Here is a 19,474-nt window from a genome sequence, read left to right as displayed (position 1 = left end):
CACACACACACACACTACCAGAAACATACACACAATCATGGAGTAGTACTAGAAAACATGTTGATGATGTTTATTTACTCATGACATGATTCAGTTATTGCTAATTCACTTTAAGCTGCTAAACTCAATTGGCTCTCTGTGGCTCTGTCACATATTTGACCATTTTAAAGCACTTGGGAGGTTTAACAATTTCCTTGACATGGTTACTACTATATGAAATTTAAAATAAAGAAAAACAATAAAATAAACCAAGATACTGTTGCTTAAAAAAAGCATTAAGTCAACATTAACAAAGTAAATAAACACCCAGTTAACTCCACCCCTCTATTTTTAGTGCACATTTTAATCATCTTGACCTTTGTGACCTCTCCCAGATTTCCAAAAAGGTAGCAAGCACCTTCTCCTCCTTGCCACAGGAGAGTGCAACCTGACACCGACCATGAGTGGTAGGGTGCACGAGGCTGCAGAGTGACAGACGATCTGGGATGTATCCCACTCCCTGCCAGTCACTCAATAAGTGGCCTATTGTCCAGCACTCCATTGTGCCCTTGTCACATGTATACCAAACAAAGAGACAGAGTGGTAGGCTGCCATGTGTGCCAGGAGGCTAGCATTACATTCATGGCCTGGATGCATAGAAATGAAGAGACAGCGTCTGGTGGTGAATGGACTTTGATATTTGAATGTAGACAGGAATGAAGAGTTTCAGTTTGCAACCATTTATTATGCAGATTATATACATTCCGTGTGTGTCACTTTTGATTCAGACTTTCTTGTTTAATAATAAAGTAGCTGAGGTTACAGAAGTGCATGCATATACTCATATGCATACACACAAGCATATACTTGTTCCCGTCTTTACTCTCTCTCTCTTTTGTCTCTGCATGTATTTACAGGTATACACCTACTCACTCTTATAGTGGGTTGATGAATGGTGCTACATACTCTATGGAAAGCTCCAGGTTAGACTTTTCAGTGTTTGAAGAGGACCAACATAAGTAGGAAAAGTCAGCCACGTAGTTGCCTGTCTGCCAGAGCCTTTGTTTGAATGATCTGTTACACAATGAGAATACATACTATTGTTTGTGGGTGTGTGTTTGTGTGTGTAGAGCAGTAAGGCCATGGCGTGCTTGAGGAATAATAAAGAACTGCTCCCAAAGGAGGAGCAGATATTTCGAGGGTTGGGTTACTCCCTAGAGATGTACCTGTGTTCTTTGTAGGAGGTGTGAACAGTATACACTCAGGGACAATAAAGTGTACCAGGTGTGGCCTGTATGGGAAGAGCCCTGAGAAATGGAGACATGCTGTTTAAACCTGAGATTAAATGACTCACATATTAAAAGCCAATGCAATTCTTTAACAAATTAAGAATCTTTCTCTTTTGGTGCCAAATTAAATATTAGAAACGTGATATGACAAGATACATCTCTGTCACCTATTGTGAAATATTTTCCTGTTAAAAAAAATGGCAGTCTTTAACCCTTCCTGAGCAGAAAACCAAGCAAGAACTCCAGTCAGCCAAGGAAATCCAACTAAATAAGATACATCCACTTAACTGACAAGTACACACAAACAAGGGATTTGACACTTCACCTGGGATATGAATAAATAACACATTGAACTTAAAACATGCACTAAGGTAGATGAATAATTAATCACAACCAGTCTTTGGAAGCAGCTCTTAAGGGATTTTCAAAGGTTTTAATGGTCATGGACATCTCTGCTTTATTGGACAGCAGAGTAACATTGTCTGAAGTGCATGCCACTTAACATAGTACACTCAGAGCACGCCACCTCTTCAGGCAATTGTATGTGAATGTTACCTGTTCATCTGGTGTGAAAGTTTAAGCAGGAGAAAGAGCAGACCACTGCATCGACATGTCAGCTCTTCACAAAATCCAATAAAGACATTCTCAGTAGAAGTTGAACGCTCATCCTGTATGCTTTGAAAGCAGCTGTCACTTTAGATTTCAAGGCTACAGTGTCTGCTGAAGTTCCCTCTTTGTACAGGGGATGGTGTGTTTTACAGCTGCTCACTGCGCCCCCTTTTGCTCAAATGTGGAATTGTACAAGTTTCAGGGCCAGATACAAGACAGCATCTTATCAGTGTTTTACTTTGCATGCTCTTCAAAAGTAATATCAACTGTTCTGTGTTTAAACAGACAGGATGACCCCCTTAAAATGCTGTCATTTAGTAAATACAGTAGATTATAACCAGGGGTAGCAAGATTACAATTTTTGTAATCCAGTGGATTATGTTACTAATTACAAACATTGCCATGTCATTTCTATTCAGCAACTATAACTCTGATTATAACAGTGGTTCCCAAACTTTGCTGTCACATTTACCCATACATCTCTGTCAAGTACGCCTTCATTGATACTGCCATGTATTTCAACCATTACTTAAACTCTCTCTATCTCTACTGCTTGCTTATTGCAATAAATTCTTTTTTGTCTTGATTTTCATTGCATAACAAACATCCAGTGCAACCAATAAATTGGACTTTACTTCTTGCCCCCAATTGCTTCCAATTATTTCCCCCCACGTATGCTGTAGCACTGATATTGATGCATCTCATCCACATGTGATATATATTCTAAACATGAAAAAACTCAAATCCAGCAACATCCGTCCGCATTTTAATCAGTACGTAACAATCACAAGCTCACTAATATACCATCATTTTTCACACTACCTCTCTAATAACCAAATTACACAGGCTTAAAGTTGCCCTTGTGTAATCCTACAGTGAATGTGTGCTATCGGCTAACCTGTTCTCACACACCTTCCTCATTCTGCGACAAGGGAGAACGAGGCGAGGAGGATTAGGATGCAAAGAGAGTTCCCTAATCTGTGTATTAACAGCAGCCAATTGAATCAGGCTGTCTTGTGCAGGCAGATTTTGGGAAGTAATCTGGAGTGCCTTAATGTGATCCGTGTTAAAATTCCAGACTTAATTGGAATGGTGAAACATATACTAATATTTACATACATTCAAATATGTGCACAGTACGCTTGTATATTCTCAGACATAAATAAATGTGTGTCAGTCTCACACTCTCTGTCTCTTCTGCTTTCTCTAAACACACCGGCACGCACACAGTTCTGCTCGTACATGTGCATGTACAAAGAGAAATCTGACATCTAATGTTGCTGTGAGTGTTGCAGCAGATCAGAAATGGCATTACATTTTGCTTTTGATGAAACATAAGATAGGCTGGAAAGAGAAGCACAGGGCAAAGACGAGTGTGTGTGTGCATCTAACAGCCGAGTTCCCTCTGTATGAAAAAATAATTGGCTCTTAGTTCTGGACCAAGAACTTATTATTAGACTGCTGCCTTTGTAGATGAGATGAGATATTACAGGGGCACAGAATGTTTTTCTACTTGTTACTCTGAACTGTTGTTTTACCTTTTGCACTCCCTATTTAAACTGCAAGTCATTTTGGTGGCAATATTTAATTCCACTTTCACCCTTATTGTAATTCTCCCTGCATAACTTGTCTGCTTTTTTAAAAATGTGATGTCTGTGTTCAACCCTCCATACCCCAAAATAAAAACACCAGCCCCTCATGTATCATAAATGAGGATGGTTTCTCAGCTATCTTTTTTTTTGTGGCTTAATAAGGATAGGAAAAAAAAACTGTCTGTTATGCCTGACCCATTATCCTCCTACTAACCAGTGAATTTAATTATTGACCATGCCAGAGAGATTCTCCAACACACTTTTATACACACAAACACCCTAGAGTACACACACACATGCATACAACGAGTGGCGAGTGATATCAGGACAGGCTTTTAAAGCACACAGTCACAACGCGGGGGTCAGTGAGGAGTCAACTGGATAATAGATGAGCTTAAAAGAGACAGCCGACAAATCTATAGCACTCGCCTTACACCCTGCCTGTCTGCCCGGGTTCCTGATTTTCCTTTTTGTGTGTGACAGTGTGACTGTGTTAGAGGAACAGAGATAGAAACTGCCAGTCTGAGGAGTAACTTTTTGCAACACAAGTGAGCTGAAGAGTGACAGAGACAGAGGTAAAGAAGGGAAGAAGGGAAAGTAGAGCAGAATGTCCCTTTGATCTATTGTGAATGTGGCGTGAGTGTGCATTGCGAAATTCCTCTTCATTTTAGCTGAGCTTATGTTAAACTGGGTTTCTCCCATTTGTTTCAAACATAAAAACCGTGCTAAGGAGACTAATTGATTAATCGTCAGTTGACAGAATAATCAACAATTTTTATAATCAATTAATTGGTTAAAGAAATATGTTGACATTTTGGGAGTTACTCAAGAGTTAGATAAGAAGATCAATAGCACTCTCATGTCTGTATGGTAAATACAAAGCTACAGGCAACAGCTGGTTAGCTTAGCTTAGCATAAAGACTGAGATCAGGGGGTAACAGTTAGCTTGGCTCTGTGTAAAGTCATAGTATTTCAGTGTAATCCATCTTAGCATCATGAATATGTTGAACTATTCTTGATCTTATAAAGGAAAAAAATATATATTTGGGTTAGTCTTCTCAAATATGAGGATTTTTCCATTTTGTATTACTGTGAATTGAATACAATTGGATTTTGGGCTATTGGTCAAACAAAACACCACATTCAGAGAAATGAACCCATTTTTCACTATATTCTAGCATCTTATAGATTAAATTCAATTAAAAAACAAACAATCAACTCACTCATTGATTATGAAATCTTCAGCTGGAGCTCCATATTATTGAGTTAGAGGACAACAGGCTTGTGCAAATGCCCTGTCTTTCCACATGCATTGATTACAATGTGTCGTACTCATCGATCAATACTGCTTCTGTGGCTTCACCCTCTGACCGCCATCATTAGCACCTTCCGCTGTGTGCCACTTCTGTGTCCCCAATGCCCTCCTGTTACCTCTCTCTATCTTTTGCTTTCTTCTTCCATGACTTTTGAGATTATTTTGGCTTCTTCACACCTCTCTCAGAGGAATATGTTGGTATTCCACTTGAGGACTACAGTACGGGCCTTTTCCTCGACTGCTACTTGAGGAACCGGTACACCTTCAGTGTTTTTGTGAGGATCAATTTTAGGATCGAGAGTTTAGTTTATTTGGAAATAATGTAGAATCACAAACATCTACAAATCTGAAATGGAATATCATTTTTTATAGATGTTTTAATTGGCGTATAATAACCTGAATATAGCAATCGTCATTATTTTAGAATGAGACGTTTTTATCTACAGATGCCGTGGGTCACCTTCCGTGGAGTCTGCCATGTTGAACCGCCATGTTTCTACAGTAGCCTAGTACGGATTTTTCACAAGTTTCTCCAAACACTTCACAGCCTGTTCTCATTCCCAGGTCATCAAATACAGATGCACGCAGTGGTCAGTTAGTTGCAGTCTAAAAATCCATCCTCCAGCACCTCTAAAGCTCACTCGTTAAGTAACAATCTCAAAAATCTCAGTTTCATTCTCTTTGGAGACACCTATGGCAATAAGTGGTAATTGCAGGTGTGTTTTTGAACCTCACTTCCCTGAGACCTAAACAGTTTTTGACTGTGTGACATCAAGTTCAGTATCTTGAATCAGGTTAGTCTGAGTTAAATTAGATGACCAGATAGTCAACTAATCTGATAGGGTCTAACTTTAGCTTCTATGTTTTCTGAAACACCTCACTAACAGAGAAAATAATTAACCCTGAACCGGTTCGGTTATATATAATGTGCTAATGAGTGAACTTTAGAGGTGCAGGTAGATTATGTTAACTTCAGACAGGCTACCTGTTTCCCCCTTGTTTCCAGTCTTTATGAGAAGCTAAGCTAACCGGCTAAGACATGAGAGTGGTGTTGATCTTCTTATCTGACTCTCTGCAAGAAAACGAATAAGCATATTTTAAAAAATGTCGAACTATTTCTATAAAGAACAGTCTCTTTCTGCATTGTTCTATTATTTCTTTGATTTCCTCTACCTTTGATGTAAACCACTGTCATTTCCCTGCAGTTAATGCAGGTTTTAAAGTGCTTGTTCTCTTCCACCTCCCCAGCTATATGAGCACATTCAGTTCAATATATTCAATTGAAGAAGAACCTTGTAGTGGTGGTCTAATTCAATAATTGACAGACTTGACAATTGTTAAAGTGAAATGCAAATGCATGAGTGTGATAGAAACTTATAAACCAAAAAAGCCACTTTATCTGCTATGTAATCTCTCTCACTCTTTTTCACTGAAGTTATCTAACTGCTGGGCCCTTCAAGAGCAATTGTACATGAGCATCCGCCAGCAGATCGTCTAGACGCTCGATTTCAAAGGCCTTTTAAAAACTTGAATCAATAAAGTTGCCGTCTCATCAACTCACTGCTTCCCTAGACGCCTGGCCACAAGAGGCCTGATAACATTGTGCTTGTACAAACTCAGCAACACCATCAATTAATCTTTATCGCTGTGTCTCTCTTCATGTGTAGTCGTTGTCATAAGTGGAGAAGAACTCAGCGAGGGAGAGTCCCAGTATGAAGTTGCGGGGTGTGTTCTCGCTGTTTGTTTATGCTGGATGAGTGAATCTTCATGTTTGCATGTGATTATGTGTGCTTATGTATATGTGCATGGGGGAGTGTGGACTTACTGCCTTACAGTGAATGTGGGAAAATATCTCCAGTTACCTTTGCCTTGGGAATTATCTACCAAGATTGTAAATGATCGTAATCGTTTACTGGATAATTTGAGTGCAAAACTCTGCCAGAAGCCTATACTTACATTCTGTACTATGGCAAGTACTTACATACAACATATATCTTTGTGTCAGGTTCTGCTGTAAATTGAGATCTGTGTGTAACACTGCACCCCTGGAGAGTCAAATCTGTAGGCATTATACCAATTAATGTTAATTTTCCTTGAGAATATTGAACCATTACCTTTCAAACAATCATGGAAGCACAGAGATTGTTGATTTAGCATTATGAATGGATTAATGTCCTCATACAGATACTGAGTTAATTAATAGACACAAGCAGCATTTGTAGATTAATAAAGATCTCAAAGAAAGAATGAAGTGTTTCAGAAGATTCAAGAGGATTCAAATGTTAGCTATTTTTGCAGTGTTTTCTGCCTGCTCTCTTTTTGCCTTAATCTTTATTTATAGATCACTTCCTCTTTCATAGGATTTTCAATTATGCAGGCTCTTTTAAGTATACTAGCTGGAATTGTATAACACATCTCAGGCCTGACCATGGATCAATAGCTGGTTTCAGCCAACGGTTTCAGGCTTTATTTGACATGAAGCTGAAAGTACAAAATACAGGACATACTTTGTCCTACAAATGCCTCTGTGACTTTATAGGGGCTTACAAAAACTGGCTTTCCAAGTGTGTGTGTGTGTGTGTGTGTTTGTGAGTGTGCTGAGGCATGTTACATGACTCATTTACAGTGGAAAACGAAGGGTTTTCTGAATACTATAAATATCTTTTGCAGTGTTTTCCAAAAATAGGTAATAAATTACATGTACACAGCTGGGACAAAGACACACACATACATACTCAACATCTTCCCTCGTACACCCAAGGATTATGAAAGCATGTACCAAGTTATAGATTGTGAGGCCTTCTTTCCGTGTTTTGGACAAGAAACAAAGGAGCAAAAACTCTGGTTGATGTAAGACGGGACTCCAATCTTTATGAGTCAAACTAATGGGAATTACTTACGAACACGTAGGAAAGGACAAACTGCTGCGCAAACAGGAAACTGAACTATAATGGCAACAGTTAAAACATTTGCTGCTCAGCACTGTCATGGAAATAAAGGCTGAAAAATATGATAGAGATGATCAAACCAGTTCATTTTGATGGAAATGTTCAGACATACACTACAGCTACAGCACTACTGAAACAGCTCGTCCATGAATGACAAACGCTTAAACTTGCATACATGCATTTCATTTTCATTTTTCTTATTCACAGTTTTATGGCTTTATTGACAGCTGCTATCCTTCGTGTTACTTTGCCAATTTGCTGTTTTGACCTTTAAAGTGTGTAAAGTCTATTTCAGAACTGTCTCTTTAGTGCATTTATACTGTATGTATATTAAGGATCCTGATCTCAATCACACAACCTGTTCCCTAAATAGGATTTAGCAAACTGAATGATACAAGTATTAGCCTGCGAAGTCAAACGTTGTATTTTGATCTGTGTGCAGCTGGATGCACACATGTGTTATGTCTATGTGTGAGTTTGAGTGTGCTTGCTTTCCATTCTATTAATAGCAGACCTCCAGTAGCTGGCCCTGCAATAACACATGTTGTCAGTCAGCAGATCAGATTATGACCCATCAGATTGTTACTCTGCCATCTGGGATAGAACACACACACACACACACACACACACACACACACACACACACACACACACACACACACACACACACACACACATGAAAACACACTACGTATATATGATAACTGTACATTACTTTTCTAGAATACATGAGGAGGATTTCTATGCATTTCAACGTGTTTGTACATATTTTATGACAGAATATAACTAAAACATTACAGTCTGTGTCAGAGGAACAAGAATGCAAGTATGTTTATGTCACATCATGTCATAGTTACTTTAGATTTAACTTATCGGCTGTGTTCTTACTGAAACTCCCTGGCTCCATTGTCCAGATACATATTTTTTCACTTTTTAGTCTAGTCCTCTTCTGTGTCCTTATTCTGCTGCCACCCACTAACAATCAAGCATAAATACTATCTACAGACATACACATCTACACATATGGACATACAGTGCACCTACACCAGCAGCCTCTCAAGGGTTATTTTAGATCTGTGAGTCTGTGGGACTCACTGGCATACAGTACATACCTCCACCAGGGGGAACCAGGTGGTGGGTCTGCTGAGGCCCCCACTGAAGAGGCACTAATCCTGGGTCACTGCTGGCGGTCAGGGCCTGGAGCCTGAAAACTCTGTGTCAAGCATGTAACCTGCTGCCGTGCATCAACACAGGCTCACAGAGGACACAAATGCTCTGTGGAGTCTGCTGAGGGATTAAATACACAACTGAGTACTCTATGTTCAGTATGTTCATATCAATTATGTGCAAGAGAATACATGTGAGAAAATAAAGTGTTGTCTCAGAGGGTGGGGTGCAGTTATGAATGTTTGGCAACGCAGAACAGCTGACAGTACTGCTTTGTGCGCGCACACACACACACACACACACACACACACACACACACACACACACACACACACACACACATTAACACACTGCACAATAAGACAACTGCTCTGTCATCGAGTGCTTACCACTTCCTCCTCCTCTTTACTCGTCTCCTCCCTCTATCCGCATATAGTATAGTACTACATGCTCTAGTTGACAGCTCATGCCGAGCCAGCACATTCCACATTATTACTACTTCAGATGTTTGTGGCCCAGAAGTGTGCCGATTGGCTGAGCTGCCGCCGACACTGGGGCTATAGAGAGCCAATGAACAGCCTGCTCTAGGGAGCAAGAAGACTGACAGTAAATTCAAAGGGAACTCCCTCTGCTGGTTAATACAGAGAACGGCTTTGTCTAAACACAGACACAACTGTCTGTTAATGGAATGTAATCTAATATTCACTTCTCACGGGAGGTTGCACTTGTGTCCTATTTGCTCATACTCCTATTAGCTCTGTTGTATTTTCTCTCCTTGTTGCTCTGTTACCTTCCCTCTCCCCAGCTATCTTTCTTTCCTTCTACTCCAACACTTTAATACATTTTTGCTTACATTTTTCTTCACTTATACGAATGTACACACATGCAATGTGTCCATCCCTTCCTCATTTACTCATTCTCTCTCTCTCATACTCATTCTCGTGCCTGAGTAGACTTAAAATACCAAGCTTCATTTTAACAAATTGACACAGTGGATTTCATTAGCGATACACAAATAATGCACAACAGCTTCAGACACAAGCAGACATGCAAGAAACACTGGTCGAAGCACACAGACCTCCACAGCAGGCTGTTTAGCCCTGTGCAGTTTAGGAGAGCATCCAAAGGCCTGGAATGAGGTTCTGCGAGGGTGGAGCGTCCCTCTATAAAAATCCCCATGAAATATCAATCTACTGAGTCAAATAGAAAGTCCAGTTGTGAAAGAGTTGTAAAAGGTGAGTCACAAATGTGTATCCGTGTGTGTGTGTGTGTGTGTGTGTGTGTGTGTGTGTGTATTTAGGCCTATTTAAACTTTGCTCAGTTTACTCTCAGCCAAAATCAAATGAAGCGCAAGACAGATGTAGTTAAAGTTAATACTGACCTTTAAAATATCAGATTCTTCCAGTTTCATGCACTTCTAATAACCCCACAAGGTTAATCTACTGAGGTTTAAACAGACCTAGTCTTCGCTCTCTCATTTTAGAATGAGTTTTTAATTGGACGATACAGTCAGACTGACCATCTATACTGTTGATCAGTCAGATTTTTGTTTTTTTACGTCGACTTTATTTTATTAAAAAAAAATGCTATGGACCTTATTCTTGTGTCCTTAATAAAGCCATTATTATTATTATTATTATTATTATTACATTATTATTATTATTAACATTATTATTATTATTTAAGTAATAATCCTCACCTGGCTTTGCAGTTCATCTCAACTCTATAGAGAGTTTCAGCACCTTTCAGCTCATTGTTTTGGTTAAACATACGTACCTTCAGTGCAACAGTTCTGATGAAGTGGTCCTTGTTAAAGTCGTACATTACATGTATACTGTACTAAGTTTGAAAGCATTGTCCTCAAGTTTCTCTCTTTGTCTGTCAGCAAAGACAGCTTTGGTTATGTGTGCGTTTGGATGGGTGTGTACGCATCTGTTTGTCTTTAGTGTGTGTGTCCATGTACTGTATGCGACAGAGAGCAAACAGAGAAAGCTGAGCTGTGCAGGGCATCTCTTGTATAATAACTGAGCGCTTTAGTGAGGCTGGATGAATTTTAATGGAGTTCTGCGGGGTATTCCATCGCCTCTGGTCCCACGGCTCAAAGATCAGAGAGAATTTTCAAGCATGGTGTCCCTCAGCCTCTCATACTCCCTCTCATTCTTTCTCTCTCTCTTCCTCCCTTTTTTTTCCTCCACTTCTCTTCTCATTTTGAACTCTCTTTTCCAATCCTTTCCTCCCTCTTGGGCTTTTGTCTCTCTCTTAATCCCTTTCTGTGTCTCACACTTTCTGTTGGTTTCTCTCTCCACTCTGTCTCCCTGTGAAATTTGTATTAGAGCCACTCGAGGCGTAATTATTGCTAAGCCTCTCTCAGTTCCCTGGCACAGAGAACAACTCATGACTCTCAGCACAAAAACTTGCTACTGAAGGACAAAATGCTGTGATGAACTTTTAAAATCATGCACAATGGCTGACAAAATGTTTGGATAGTCTTTTCTACGCAAAGAGATTATACAACAGAAAGCTAATTTTCTCACTGCCTCAAAGCCATTTAAGGAGTTTAGTACTTTTTTTTAAAACTCATATCAAAGTTCTACAAGCTCGAAATTTATGGAAGATGTTACGCATTTATAATTCAGACACTGTATTTACATATGTTCTACCATTCCTTGTTGCCATCAGGACACACATGTGGGTGTAGGTGCAATCTCTATGATCTACTGATCCCTAAAGTCCAGAGTTTGGAAGGAATTACAAAAAAGGGAGACACGAAAGAAATGTACAGATGAACAAAGGTGGCATGACAGCAACATGGTGCACAAACAGCTCAAGTAAAATAGCTAGTAAACAAAAAGCCTTGAATGGTGGCTGTAATTTGTGTCTTTTGGTTCGTGTGTGTGCATGTTGGAGTGAGCAAGTTGGCAAGAGACTGGTGATAATTACTAATTCATAAGGATTAATGGTTGCTATTTAAAAACCTACCATTCTGAGGAGAGCCGAATGAACGTTGTGTCTTCCTACTGGGACCGTAAGACAAAATATGCCCCTGGCTAATCTTACATGAACACGGCTCATAAAAATTCAACTCCACAGCACTTTGGCACTGGAAATCAAAAAAATGATTTTGCTTTCGTTTGTGTTACTTAAACTGAATAACATAACTTTCTTGTCACATGAGTGATAAAATAGCATGTGACAGACATTTGGTAAAGGCCTGCTCAGGTATGACCTTGATCTTCACAAACAGCACCAGGTTATTCTGACATCACTGTGGCGATCGATAAAGCTCAGTCGTACTGTACAAAAAGTCCCATGACTTTGTAGCATCATGACAAAACTATATGCACAATAACAGCCCTCCTTAAAGGCCCTGTAAACGCATTTTCTTGATCAGCTTCTTACTATGAGTGATGGGATACTTTATGAACACACAACGTCACTATCAAACAAAATCTGATTCGGATTTCTTAATGAATAATAACTGAGATATTTTTTTTACTTTGATGCTGCTTCTTTAGTCGTAAACATGTAAAGTTCCAGAGGATCTGAAGGCTTAAAAGTTGAAAAAGTACCATAAGCTCGAACACAAAATCAACTGTTCCAAATATACAAATGCACACACACATTTATAAAATGCTTCTTTTGTGCACCTAAACTCCTGTAAAAGGCTGAACCCCACAATCCTTGTATGCCATATAATTAATTAGGCAAAGTATTCACACCATTAAAGAATTGTCAGTAAGATGCATCTTTGTTCATCGAAGTAACTTACCTTGCATGACCTGTGGTCTAACGATTACTCATGCACTTATATTTTTGCTCCAGAGTTTGCAGATGTCAGCAAAGACGGCTGGAGATGTCACAGAGTAAAGCAAATACAGTGTGAGGATTAAAAGAGAAGTCTGTCAGCAGTGTGTGTACACAATGTGTTCACATCATTAGCTGCTCAAGGTTCTTGTTTGAGATAAACCTGACGAGACAGTAAAGGACATGAACTGTGAAGTGACAAACAGACAGGTGGAAAGACAGGAAAGCAGGCGCTGCAGAAATATATTTTTGCAAGTCAGCGTGTGGTTTTTGTCAGTTATAATAAACATTATTTATCAGTTGTGAAAACACAGGCTGTGCCGTTTACCACAGGATTACGTGGAAAAACATATTTGAAAATAATGCCAGCATCCAGTAACTACAGTCTATTTCCATCTACTGTATCTGGGCCACAGCATGTGTTGAACTGTGTTGGCTAGTGTTGCCCCCATGTGGCAACGATTGTTGTAGCAACTCGTGCTAAAAGACTCCCAAATAAAGACCTCAGTATTAAACATCTGTATGAAATGCTCTTTTCGAACATGAAATACACACTAATACACAATGAACACAACTAACAATACGTATTCCTACTGTAGATCTAATGATATCCTGATAGTGGAGTTTGGATGACTTTTGTAGTGGTTCTTTATCGGACACTGGTCTGTACTTTAGTTTAAAGACAGCCAAGTATTGACATTAAGGTGCATACTAAATGCCTGTTGTGCCAGAGTGTGCAAAAGGTCTTTTACAGGTCTTTAAGTAAAAACTAATCCCTCTAATCCTGTATTCGTATAACACAGTAGCTCAGTTACCCACATCCTCAAGCATGAGACAAAGAAAATTGATTTCTTAATGTATTCCTTAAATCCTGTCAGTTACGTTGACTTTTTCTTTTGCTGAATCAGCCTTCAACTGTGTGAACACAGGCCCTTCACTTATTCCTGCTTTTATGTTTTAAACTTATTCAGTACTAACAGACACTGCAGTATGATCACACTCTAAAGCTCTTGTTAAGTCCCATGCTGCATTCAAACATTTCCTCTGTGTACAACTGCAGGCCTTTTAAGAGCTGTACAGAACAAGGCTGTTAAGATGTTCCCCTCCCTTAATGATGCAGCACCCCCTTTGGACCAATCAAGGACACCAATTAGATTTTCACTTACGCAAGAGGACAGAAGCCATTAAAGGAGCTTATATGGGATCTTTTATTTACAGCTACCTCCTCAGTGGTAATCCGTTTCATTTTGTAAATGCTATATCAGCAGTTAGTGATTTGTTATTATTATTCAATTTATTTTTCCTCTTTCAAATGTGAAAAGGATATTTAAGAAGCATGAGTCAACATTTATGCTTCAACATTTTGCATAAATCAGTGGTCATCCATGTAATACCATAGAGGACAAGAAGTAATTTATCCGTCAATATTCGTTAAAATACTGCCAAACTAACTGCACTCTTTGGCATTCATCATGAGTGTACTTGCAAACACTAAGATATTGATTAGCATAATGCAAAAAATAAAATGTGATTCCAATTAATTAAATGAAATAAGTGGCCACACTTTGGATTTAAAGAAACTCTAAGGTGGATTGCTAAAGCAGCATAATAGTATGTGAATAAATCATTTATATTCTTTAATAACAGAAGAGTTTCACAATGTGCATAATTGAAAATCACGAGCAGTGGTACTCGATAATGCAGTTCAGACAATCAGTGGTTCTTTGATGCAAAACAGTCGCCCTGAGTCAAAAGACTTAAAAGTCTGAAGAGAGAAAATATGAGCAGTGAATCCACAAACATGATTACTTTAGTTTGGACCTCATACACACGGTAAGAAAAGTTACTGTTTCACTAACGCAGAAAGATAGCAAAACAATACTTCATCAAAATATCCATAGGCACAAAGAATGGATAGAAATAGGTCTGGCTTTATTTTCTTCAGTCGGAGTGCTTAAAAGTAATCACAATGTAACACAGAAAAGAAAAGAGAGAACAACAACCAAATGTTTAGAACCTAATAAAGCCCCTATGTGTAGAACTCCTATGTGATTATGTGTCAAATTACTCTAATGGTTTCTGTTGGTAGAAAAGTTACTGTAAAAATTGGTGGGGGTCTTTTCTGGTACAGTTTTTAATCCTATCCTACATACAGAGGCTTTAAGCCTTTCCAAAAATAAATAAATATGTTATGACATAGCACACAAGTTAAGATTCACATCATATGCGAGAAAGTCTCGGGATATCCCAGAAACTTTGGACAGCACCCAACGTAAAACTCACAATACTTCCGAGGATTTCCTGACAGCTTATTTGTTGATTCACTGGTTGAAAAAAATCAGCCTTACACAAAAAGATGTAAAGTTGGATTCTTTTGATTCCAACATAACCAGGCTCAAACCTGTATGCATGAATTTTAAAGTGCAGTTTAAGTCCTTGTTTGTTCCAGTGAAGAAATGGGCTGTTGCATTGCTTGTTTTCCCAATGCTAGTTCATTTGTGACTGATTAAAAATTTGGAGAAACTCAGTGCACATGGGCCTGCAGCACTTTGTCATTACCCTGCCAAGCATACGAGAGTCGGCTGCTGCAGGAGAGGCTATCTGCCCCCTCTGCGCTGGACTACAATGGTCCCTGCCACAATGTCATACACAGTCCTGTTGTGCTGGAAGAAGAGGAGAGTGATGAAGACGGGAAAGAGGAAAGCAATGGAGAAGTTCTTATTAAGTGCCCGCACTGTAGAGCTGTGAGAGTTAAGACAAAAGAGACAAAACAACAGGTTAGACTGAGAATTTCTGAATTTCCTACAGGTGCTAGAGAATACTACAGAAATTGGTTTGTGATTTAGACACAACAATATAATCCAACTTGGATATTTTACAATATATGAAGTAGAGTGACTTCCCAATCAAAAAGTAACATAATCCAGTGTGTGATCACTCACGCAGAGAGGGAAACATTAGATGCTGGGACTACAAGGACCCGGTTGGGTCGGACCAGAGTGGATGTGTCACATGTTACCACCCGCAGGCCAAACAGGAACTTCCCTGGTGTGGCACCACCAGCACCCCAAATACAGATCGTCTGATTGGACAGGATGGACAAAAATGTACACAGTTTATCAGTGAATGTCAACGTGAGATGCACATTGTTAATAACCCTGTGGACCCATTACCAGGCTAATAAAATGCCCTGTACGACAGTTTAGGGCAGAACTTGTTAATGGTACCACACTGTCACATGTAGTCGTAGAAAGGCAAGAAATTAATTCTCAGGTTTACACAAACAAGGCAGTAAGCTTTAGAAGGAAGGAAACATGCCAGATGGCATTAGTCTAAGCGGAGGAGCCTGAATGTCCCAGTGCTGCTTCCCACCTGGGAAAACAAGCCACTGATGCACAAGTCGAACAAGAGACATGTTACATGACTTCATCTCAGGCAACTATGAATGCAACGTTGCATCACTGTCCTCTGTGGGAAATACTGTTGTGGTATAGGACAACTGTGACTCTTCTCATTAGATAAGAGCATATGGCAATGATGTACCGAATGTGAAAGGACAAAACTGGGTATTTTGTTATAACTATAAATACACTGGTGTGGAAAAAACCTGTATGCAGCATTATGTTAAGAAAACACTGGTTTTAAATACTCAAGTAAAAGTAACAATACAGAGTTACTCCAACCAAAGATGTTTTCAGCACTAACATTCCCTCCCTTTAGACTAGATATTAAACGTTGTGAACCTTGAAAATATGACTCACCTCATAGACGCACACTAGCACCCTGTAGACCAAAGCTACAGCCATCATCTTCTGTAGGTCCTCCATGGACGTGTTCTCATCTATCTCTTCCACAATGAAATGGGTAATAAACTTGGCAATGTCTCTTTAGAGAGGAGAGAAAGCACGCATGTGTGAGGACGGATGTGGGGAATGTTGAAATCGCTTGGCATTAAAGCAGTGATGCAAATCCTGTATTTTGTATAACTGTACCACAGCTTCACTGCTGCCTAGTTAGCTGAATAAAACTATTATAGGAACAGAGTGTTTTTGAAATGGTTCATCTAAAAAAGCGTAATGGCCTCAGTTTTATGTCTTTAATTGTTGCCTTTTTATTTGAAATTGCATTCCCATAACCCAGTTTAATGGTTTCACTCACTTCATACCACTCAGATGCATGATCCAGAGCACGATGGTGGCCTTCACACAGAACAGGATGAAGAAGTCCACAGTCTCAGCCAGAAACCTCTGGAGAGGCGAAGGGATGGTGTACTCCCGTCCTGTATGAAGAAGATGAAAAGACAAGTGTACAATTCAATTTCACACATTTCTACACGACCCTGTCTAATTTATACACTCAGATATATCACCTTAAATCCCTGACTAGCCGTAGGTCTGCAGAAACCTACCAGAGTTCAACATAGCACTGAGAGAGACCACTAAGCATATAAGCCTGTTTCCACAGGGCCATTTACTTAAGCCTGCTTCCCACCAGACTCATGACCTAGCTTATACAGAATAACCCACACACATTCATTATGAAGGCATTTTGGATGAGAGATAGGGCCCTGACTACTACAGCAGCTCCCTGTCAAACTGAGGCATACCTGCCTGAGGTGGATTGCCATTCTGCTGCTGGGCTTGCCGGGCATCAGTAGCTGGGGTCGGGGTCGCGGCTGAGCTCTGCTCGGTCTGGGCACCACCCGGATAAGGGAAGGATGCTGGGAAAGTGGGGGGATAAGGGTAGCTGTACCAGTTCCCCGTATCAAAAGCCTGCTGCCCGCCGCCCGAGGTCGAGGCAGGTGTACCCGGTGTCTGGACGCTTGTCCCCGGCGGAGGGAAACCGCACGGCGGAGGGAAGGCTGACAGAGCCACCCAGCTCTGCCAGTTGGCATACCCCCAGTAATACTGCCACATCCACTGCTGCAACTTTGCGCAGTATTCCGTTGTTGCGGTGGTCTGAGGCGGTTTTGTGTCACTTTCCGGGCTGTCACGGCGGTTGTCACTCGTCGTAGTCGCAAACATGTTTGACCCACTTCACAGTTTTCGCCTAATTTGACGAGAAAATCTTATTCAAACGTCTGTAATGTTTCCTTTGCTGCGTTCATTAGCACTCAGCAGGTTACAACGGCTACTAGCACAGCGCTAGCTAAGCTAAGTGTGTTTGTAAATACAGGGATTTCCGGGACCTCTCGACGTTAGACGTTACTTTACAGATGGGTGTCATTGTATAATATTTAGGTAATTGAAAATCAAACAATTATATGTGATTTATAATTACAGTGCCCCCCTTATATGTGCATCATATATAAGCGAAATACCATAATATTGTGGAAACGGCTAATAATGGTCACCCGTCTGTCATTAATGGTATGAGCCATTTAAAGGAGCATCCTGTGTATTTTTCTATCGTTCATAACGGCTCCTTCAGGTACAAAAGTCACTTTCTCATAGTCACTTGTAGTAACAAAGACTATTTACTGCCCCATTGGTCAAATAAATAAAACAATTATATATTTAACTTTAAAAAAAGAAGAAGAAATGTTTGCATTTAAGCTTTTATATGTACACGTCCACTACTTTCACTGTAACCAGCATGTCTTGTCATATAACGTTTATTTAATACCTTATATCACCTTGAAATGCTTTAGTTAGGCCTACATTTCTGTGACCTGTATTATTTAAAGAACAGAAATGTCAGCTGTCAGGAATTGAACAGGTTCAGCAGGTTCTACATGAAAAGAGTAATATGGAAAGCTTATATTTACCTTGAATAAATAAACTTAAGTCCCTATTATCACTAAATTCCACCAGTAGGGATGTTGATAAGAGTGTTGTAACGTTATATGTTAAATAAGTGTCAAACTGAAGGAAGTTCAACACAAGTTTAGTTCATAACTAACTAGGAACTAAATAACTTCCTTTTTCATTTATATATATACTAAAATTTCTATGACAACGAAAACATAAATATGCTGCAACTTAAAGATAAATATCCTTTATGTCCAAAAAAAAAAAACATTTCAGTTGCACCACAAGAGAGCAGCAGAGGCCAGCTGATACAAAATAATAACACATCAAATGCAACCATCAGAATAATCTCTATTATTTTTATTAATGAGATATTTACACAATGATATTGGCTCAGGCCCTAAGCAAAGTGAAAACATTAGAATTTTTTCATTGTATATTGTTTGTATTAGGTACCTGATTTATTTTTATGAAAATGGTGGCAGTTCTCGGACTGCAGACGCATTCAGGACACTCAAACATCTGAGTTCATTGACAAATCAGTAGTCTGCCATAGAGGCCATCGGGGTCAAAACCCCCCAAAACTCTGGAAAAGCTGCTGCAGAAACAGCTTTGATTCAAAAGACTTGCTGCTGATCAGCTGATGAAACCTATGTTTTGCTCTCTCTCTCTCTCTCTCTCTCTCTCTCTCTCTCTCTCTCTCTCTCTCTCTCTCACACTCTCTCTTTGTCTTTGTCCCCCTCTTTCCGTATGACCCCAATATGCAGGAGTTGCTCACTCAAGTCTCCCACCCTCTCCTCCGTCCCACCTATGCTCTTTCTTCTGCTCTGTCTCTTTCTTTGTCTCACCCTTTCTCTCATTTTACTCCCCCTCCTCTCTGATTACTAAAGGGGAGATGAGGTGGGTGAGTCGGTTGGTGGGGGTTGGGGGGGAGTGTTGTATATTTGCTGACTGGGCTGGCCCGGCTCTGTGGGTTAGGTGTTAGGTCTGCCAGTTCTAAATGATTGTGCCTGGCCCAGTG

General features: G+C 39.8%; 1 protein-coding gene across 1 annotated transcript; it reads right to left on the bottom strand.

Moving 5' to 3' along the window:
- Positions 1 to 14,317: 14,317 nt before the first annotated feature.
- fam8a1a (family with sequence similarity 8 member A1a) lies at positions 14,318 to 17,861 on the bottom strand. Its single transcript, XM_051391411.1, has 5 exons — positions 17,310 to 17,861; positions 16,862 to 16,982; positions 16,465 to 16,588; positions 15,646 to 15,785; positions 14,318 to 15,445 (listed from the first exon to the last, which is right to left on the bottom strand). Exons 1-5 carry the CDS (start codon positions 17,725 to 17,727, stop codon positions 15,301 to 15,303), a joined length of 948 nt encoding a protein of 315 aa, XP_051247371.1. The 5' UTR covers positions 17,728 to 17,861; the 3' UTR covers positions 14,318 to 15,300.
- Positions 17,862 to 19,474: the final 1,613 nt, after the last annotated feature.

Source organism: Dicentrarchus labrax, unplaced genomic scaffold (assembly GCF_905237075.1).
Source record: "Dicentrarchus labrax unplaced genomic scaffold, dlabrax2021, whole genome shotgun sequence".
NCBI lineage: Eukaryota > Metazoa > Chordata > Actinopteri > Moronidae > Dicentrarchus > Dicentrarchus labrax.
The sequence above is the reverse complement of the archived record's forward strand: the minus strand, read 5'-3'. Positions and strand labels throughout refer to the sequence as shown.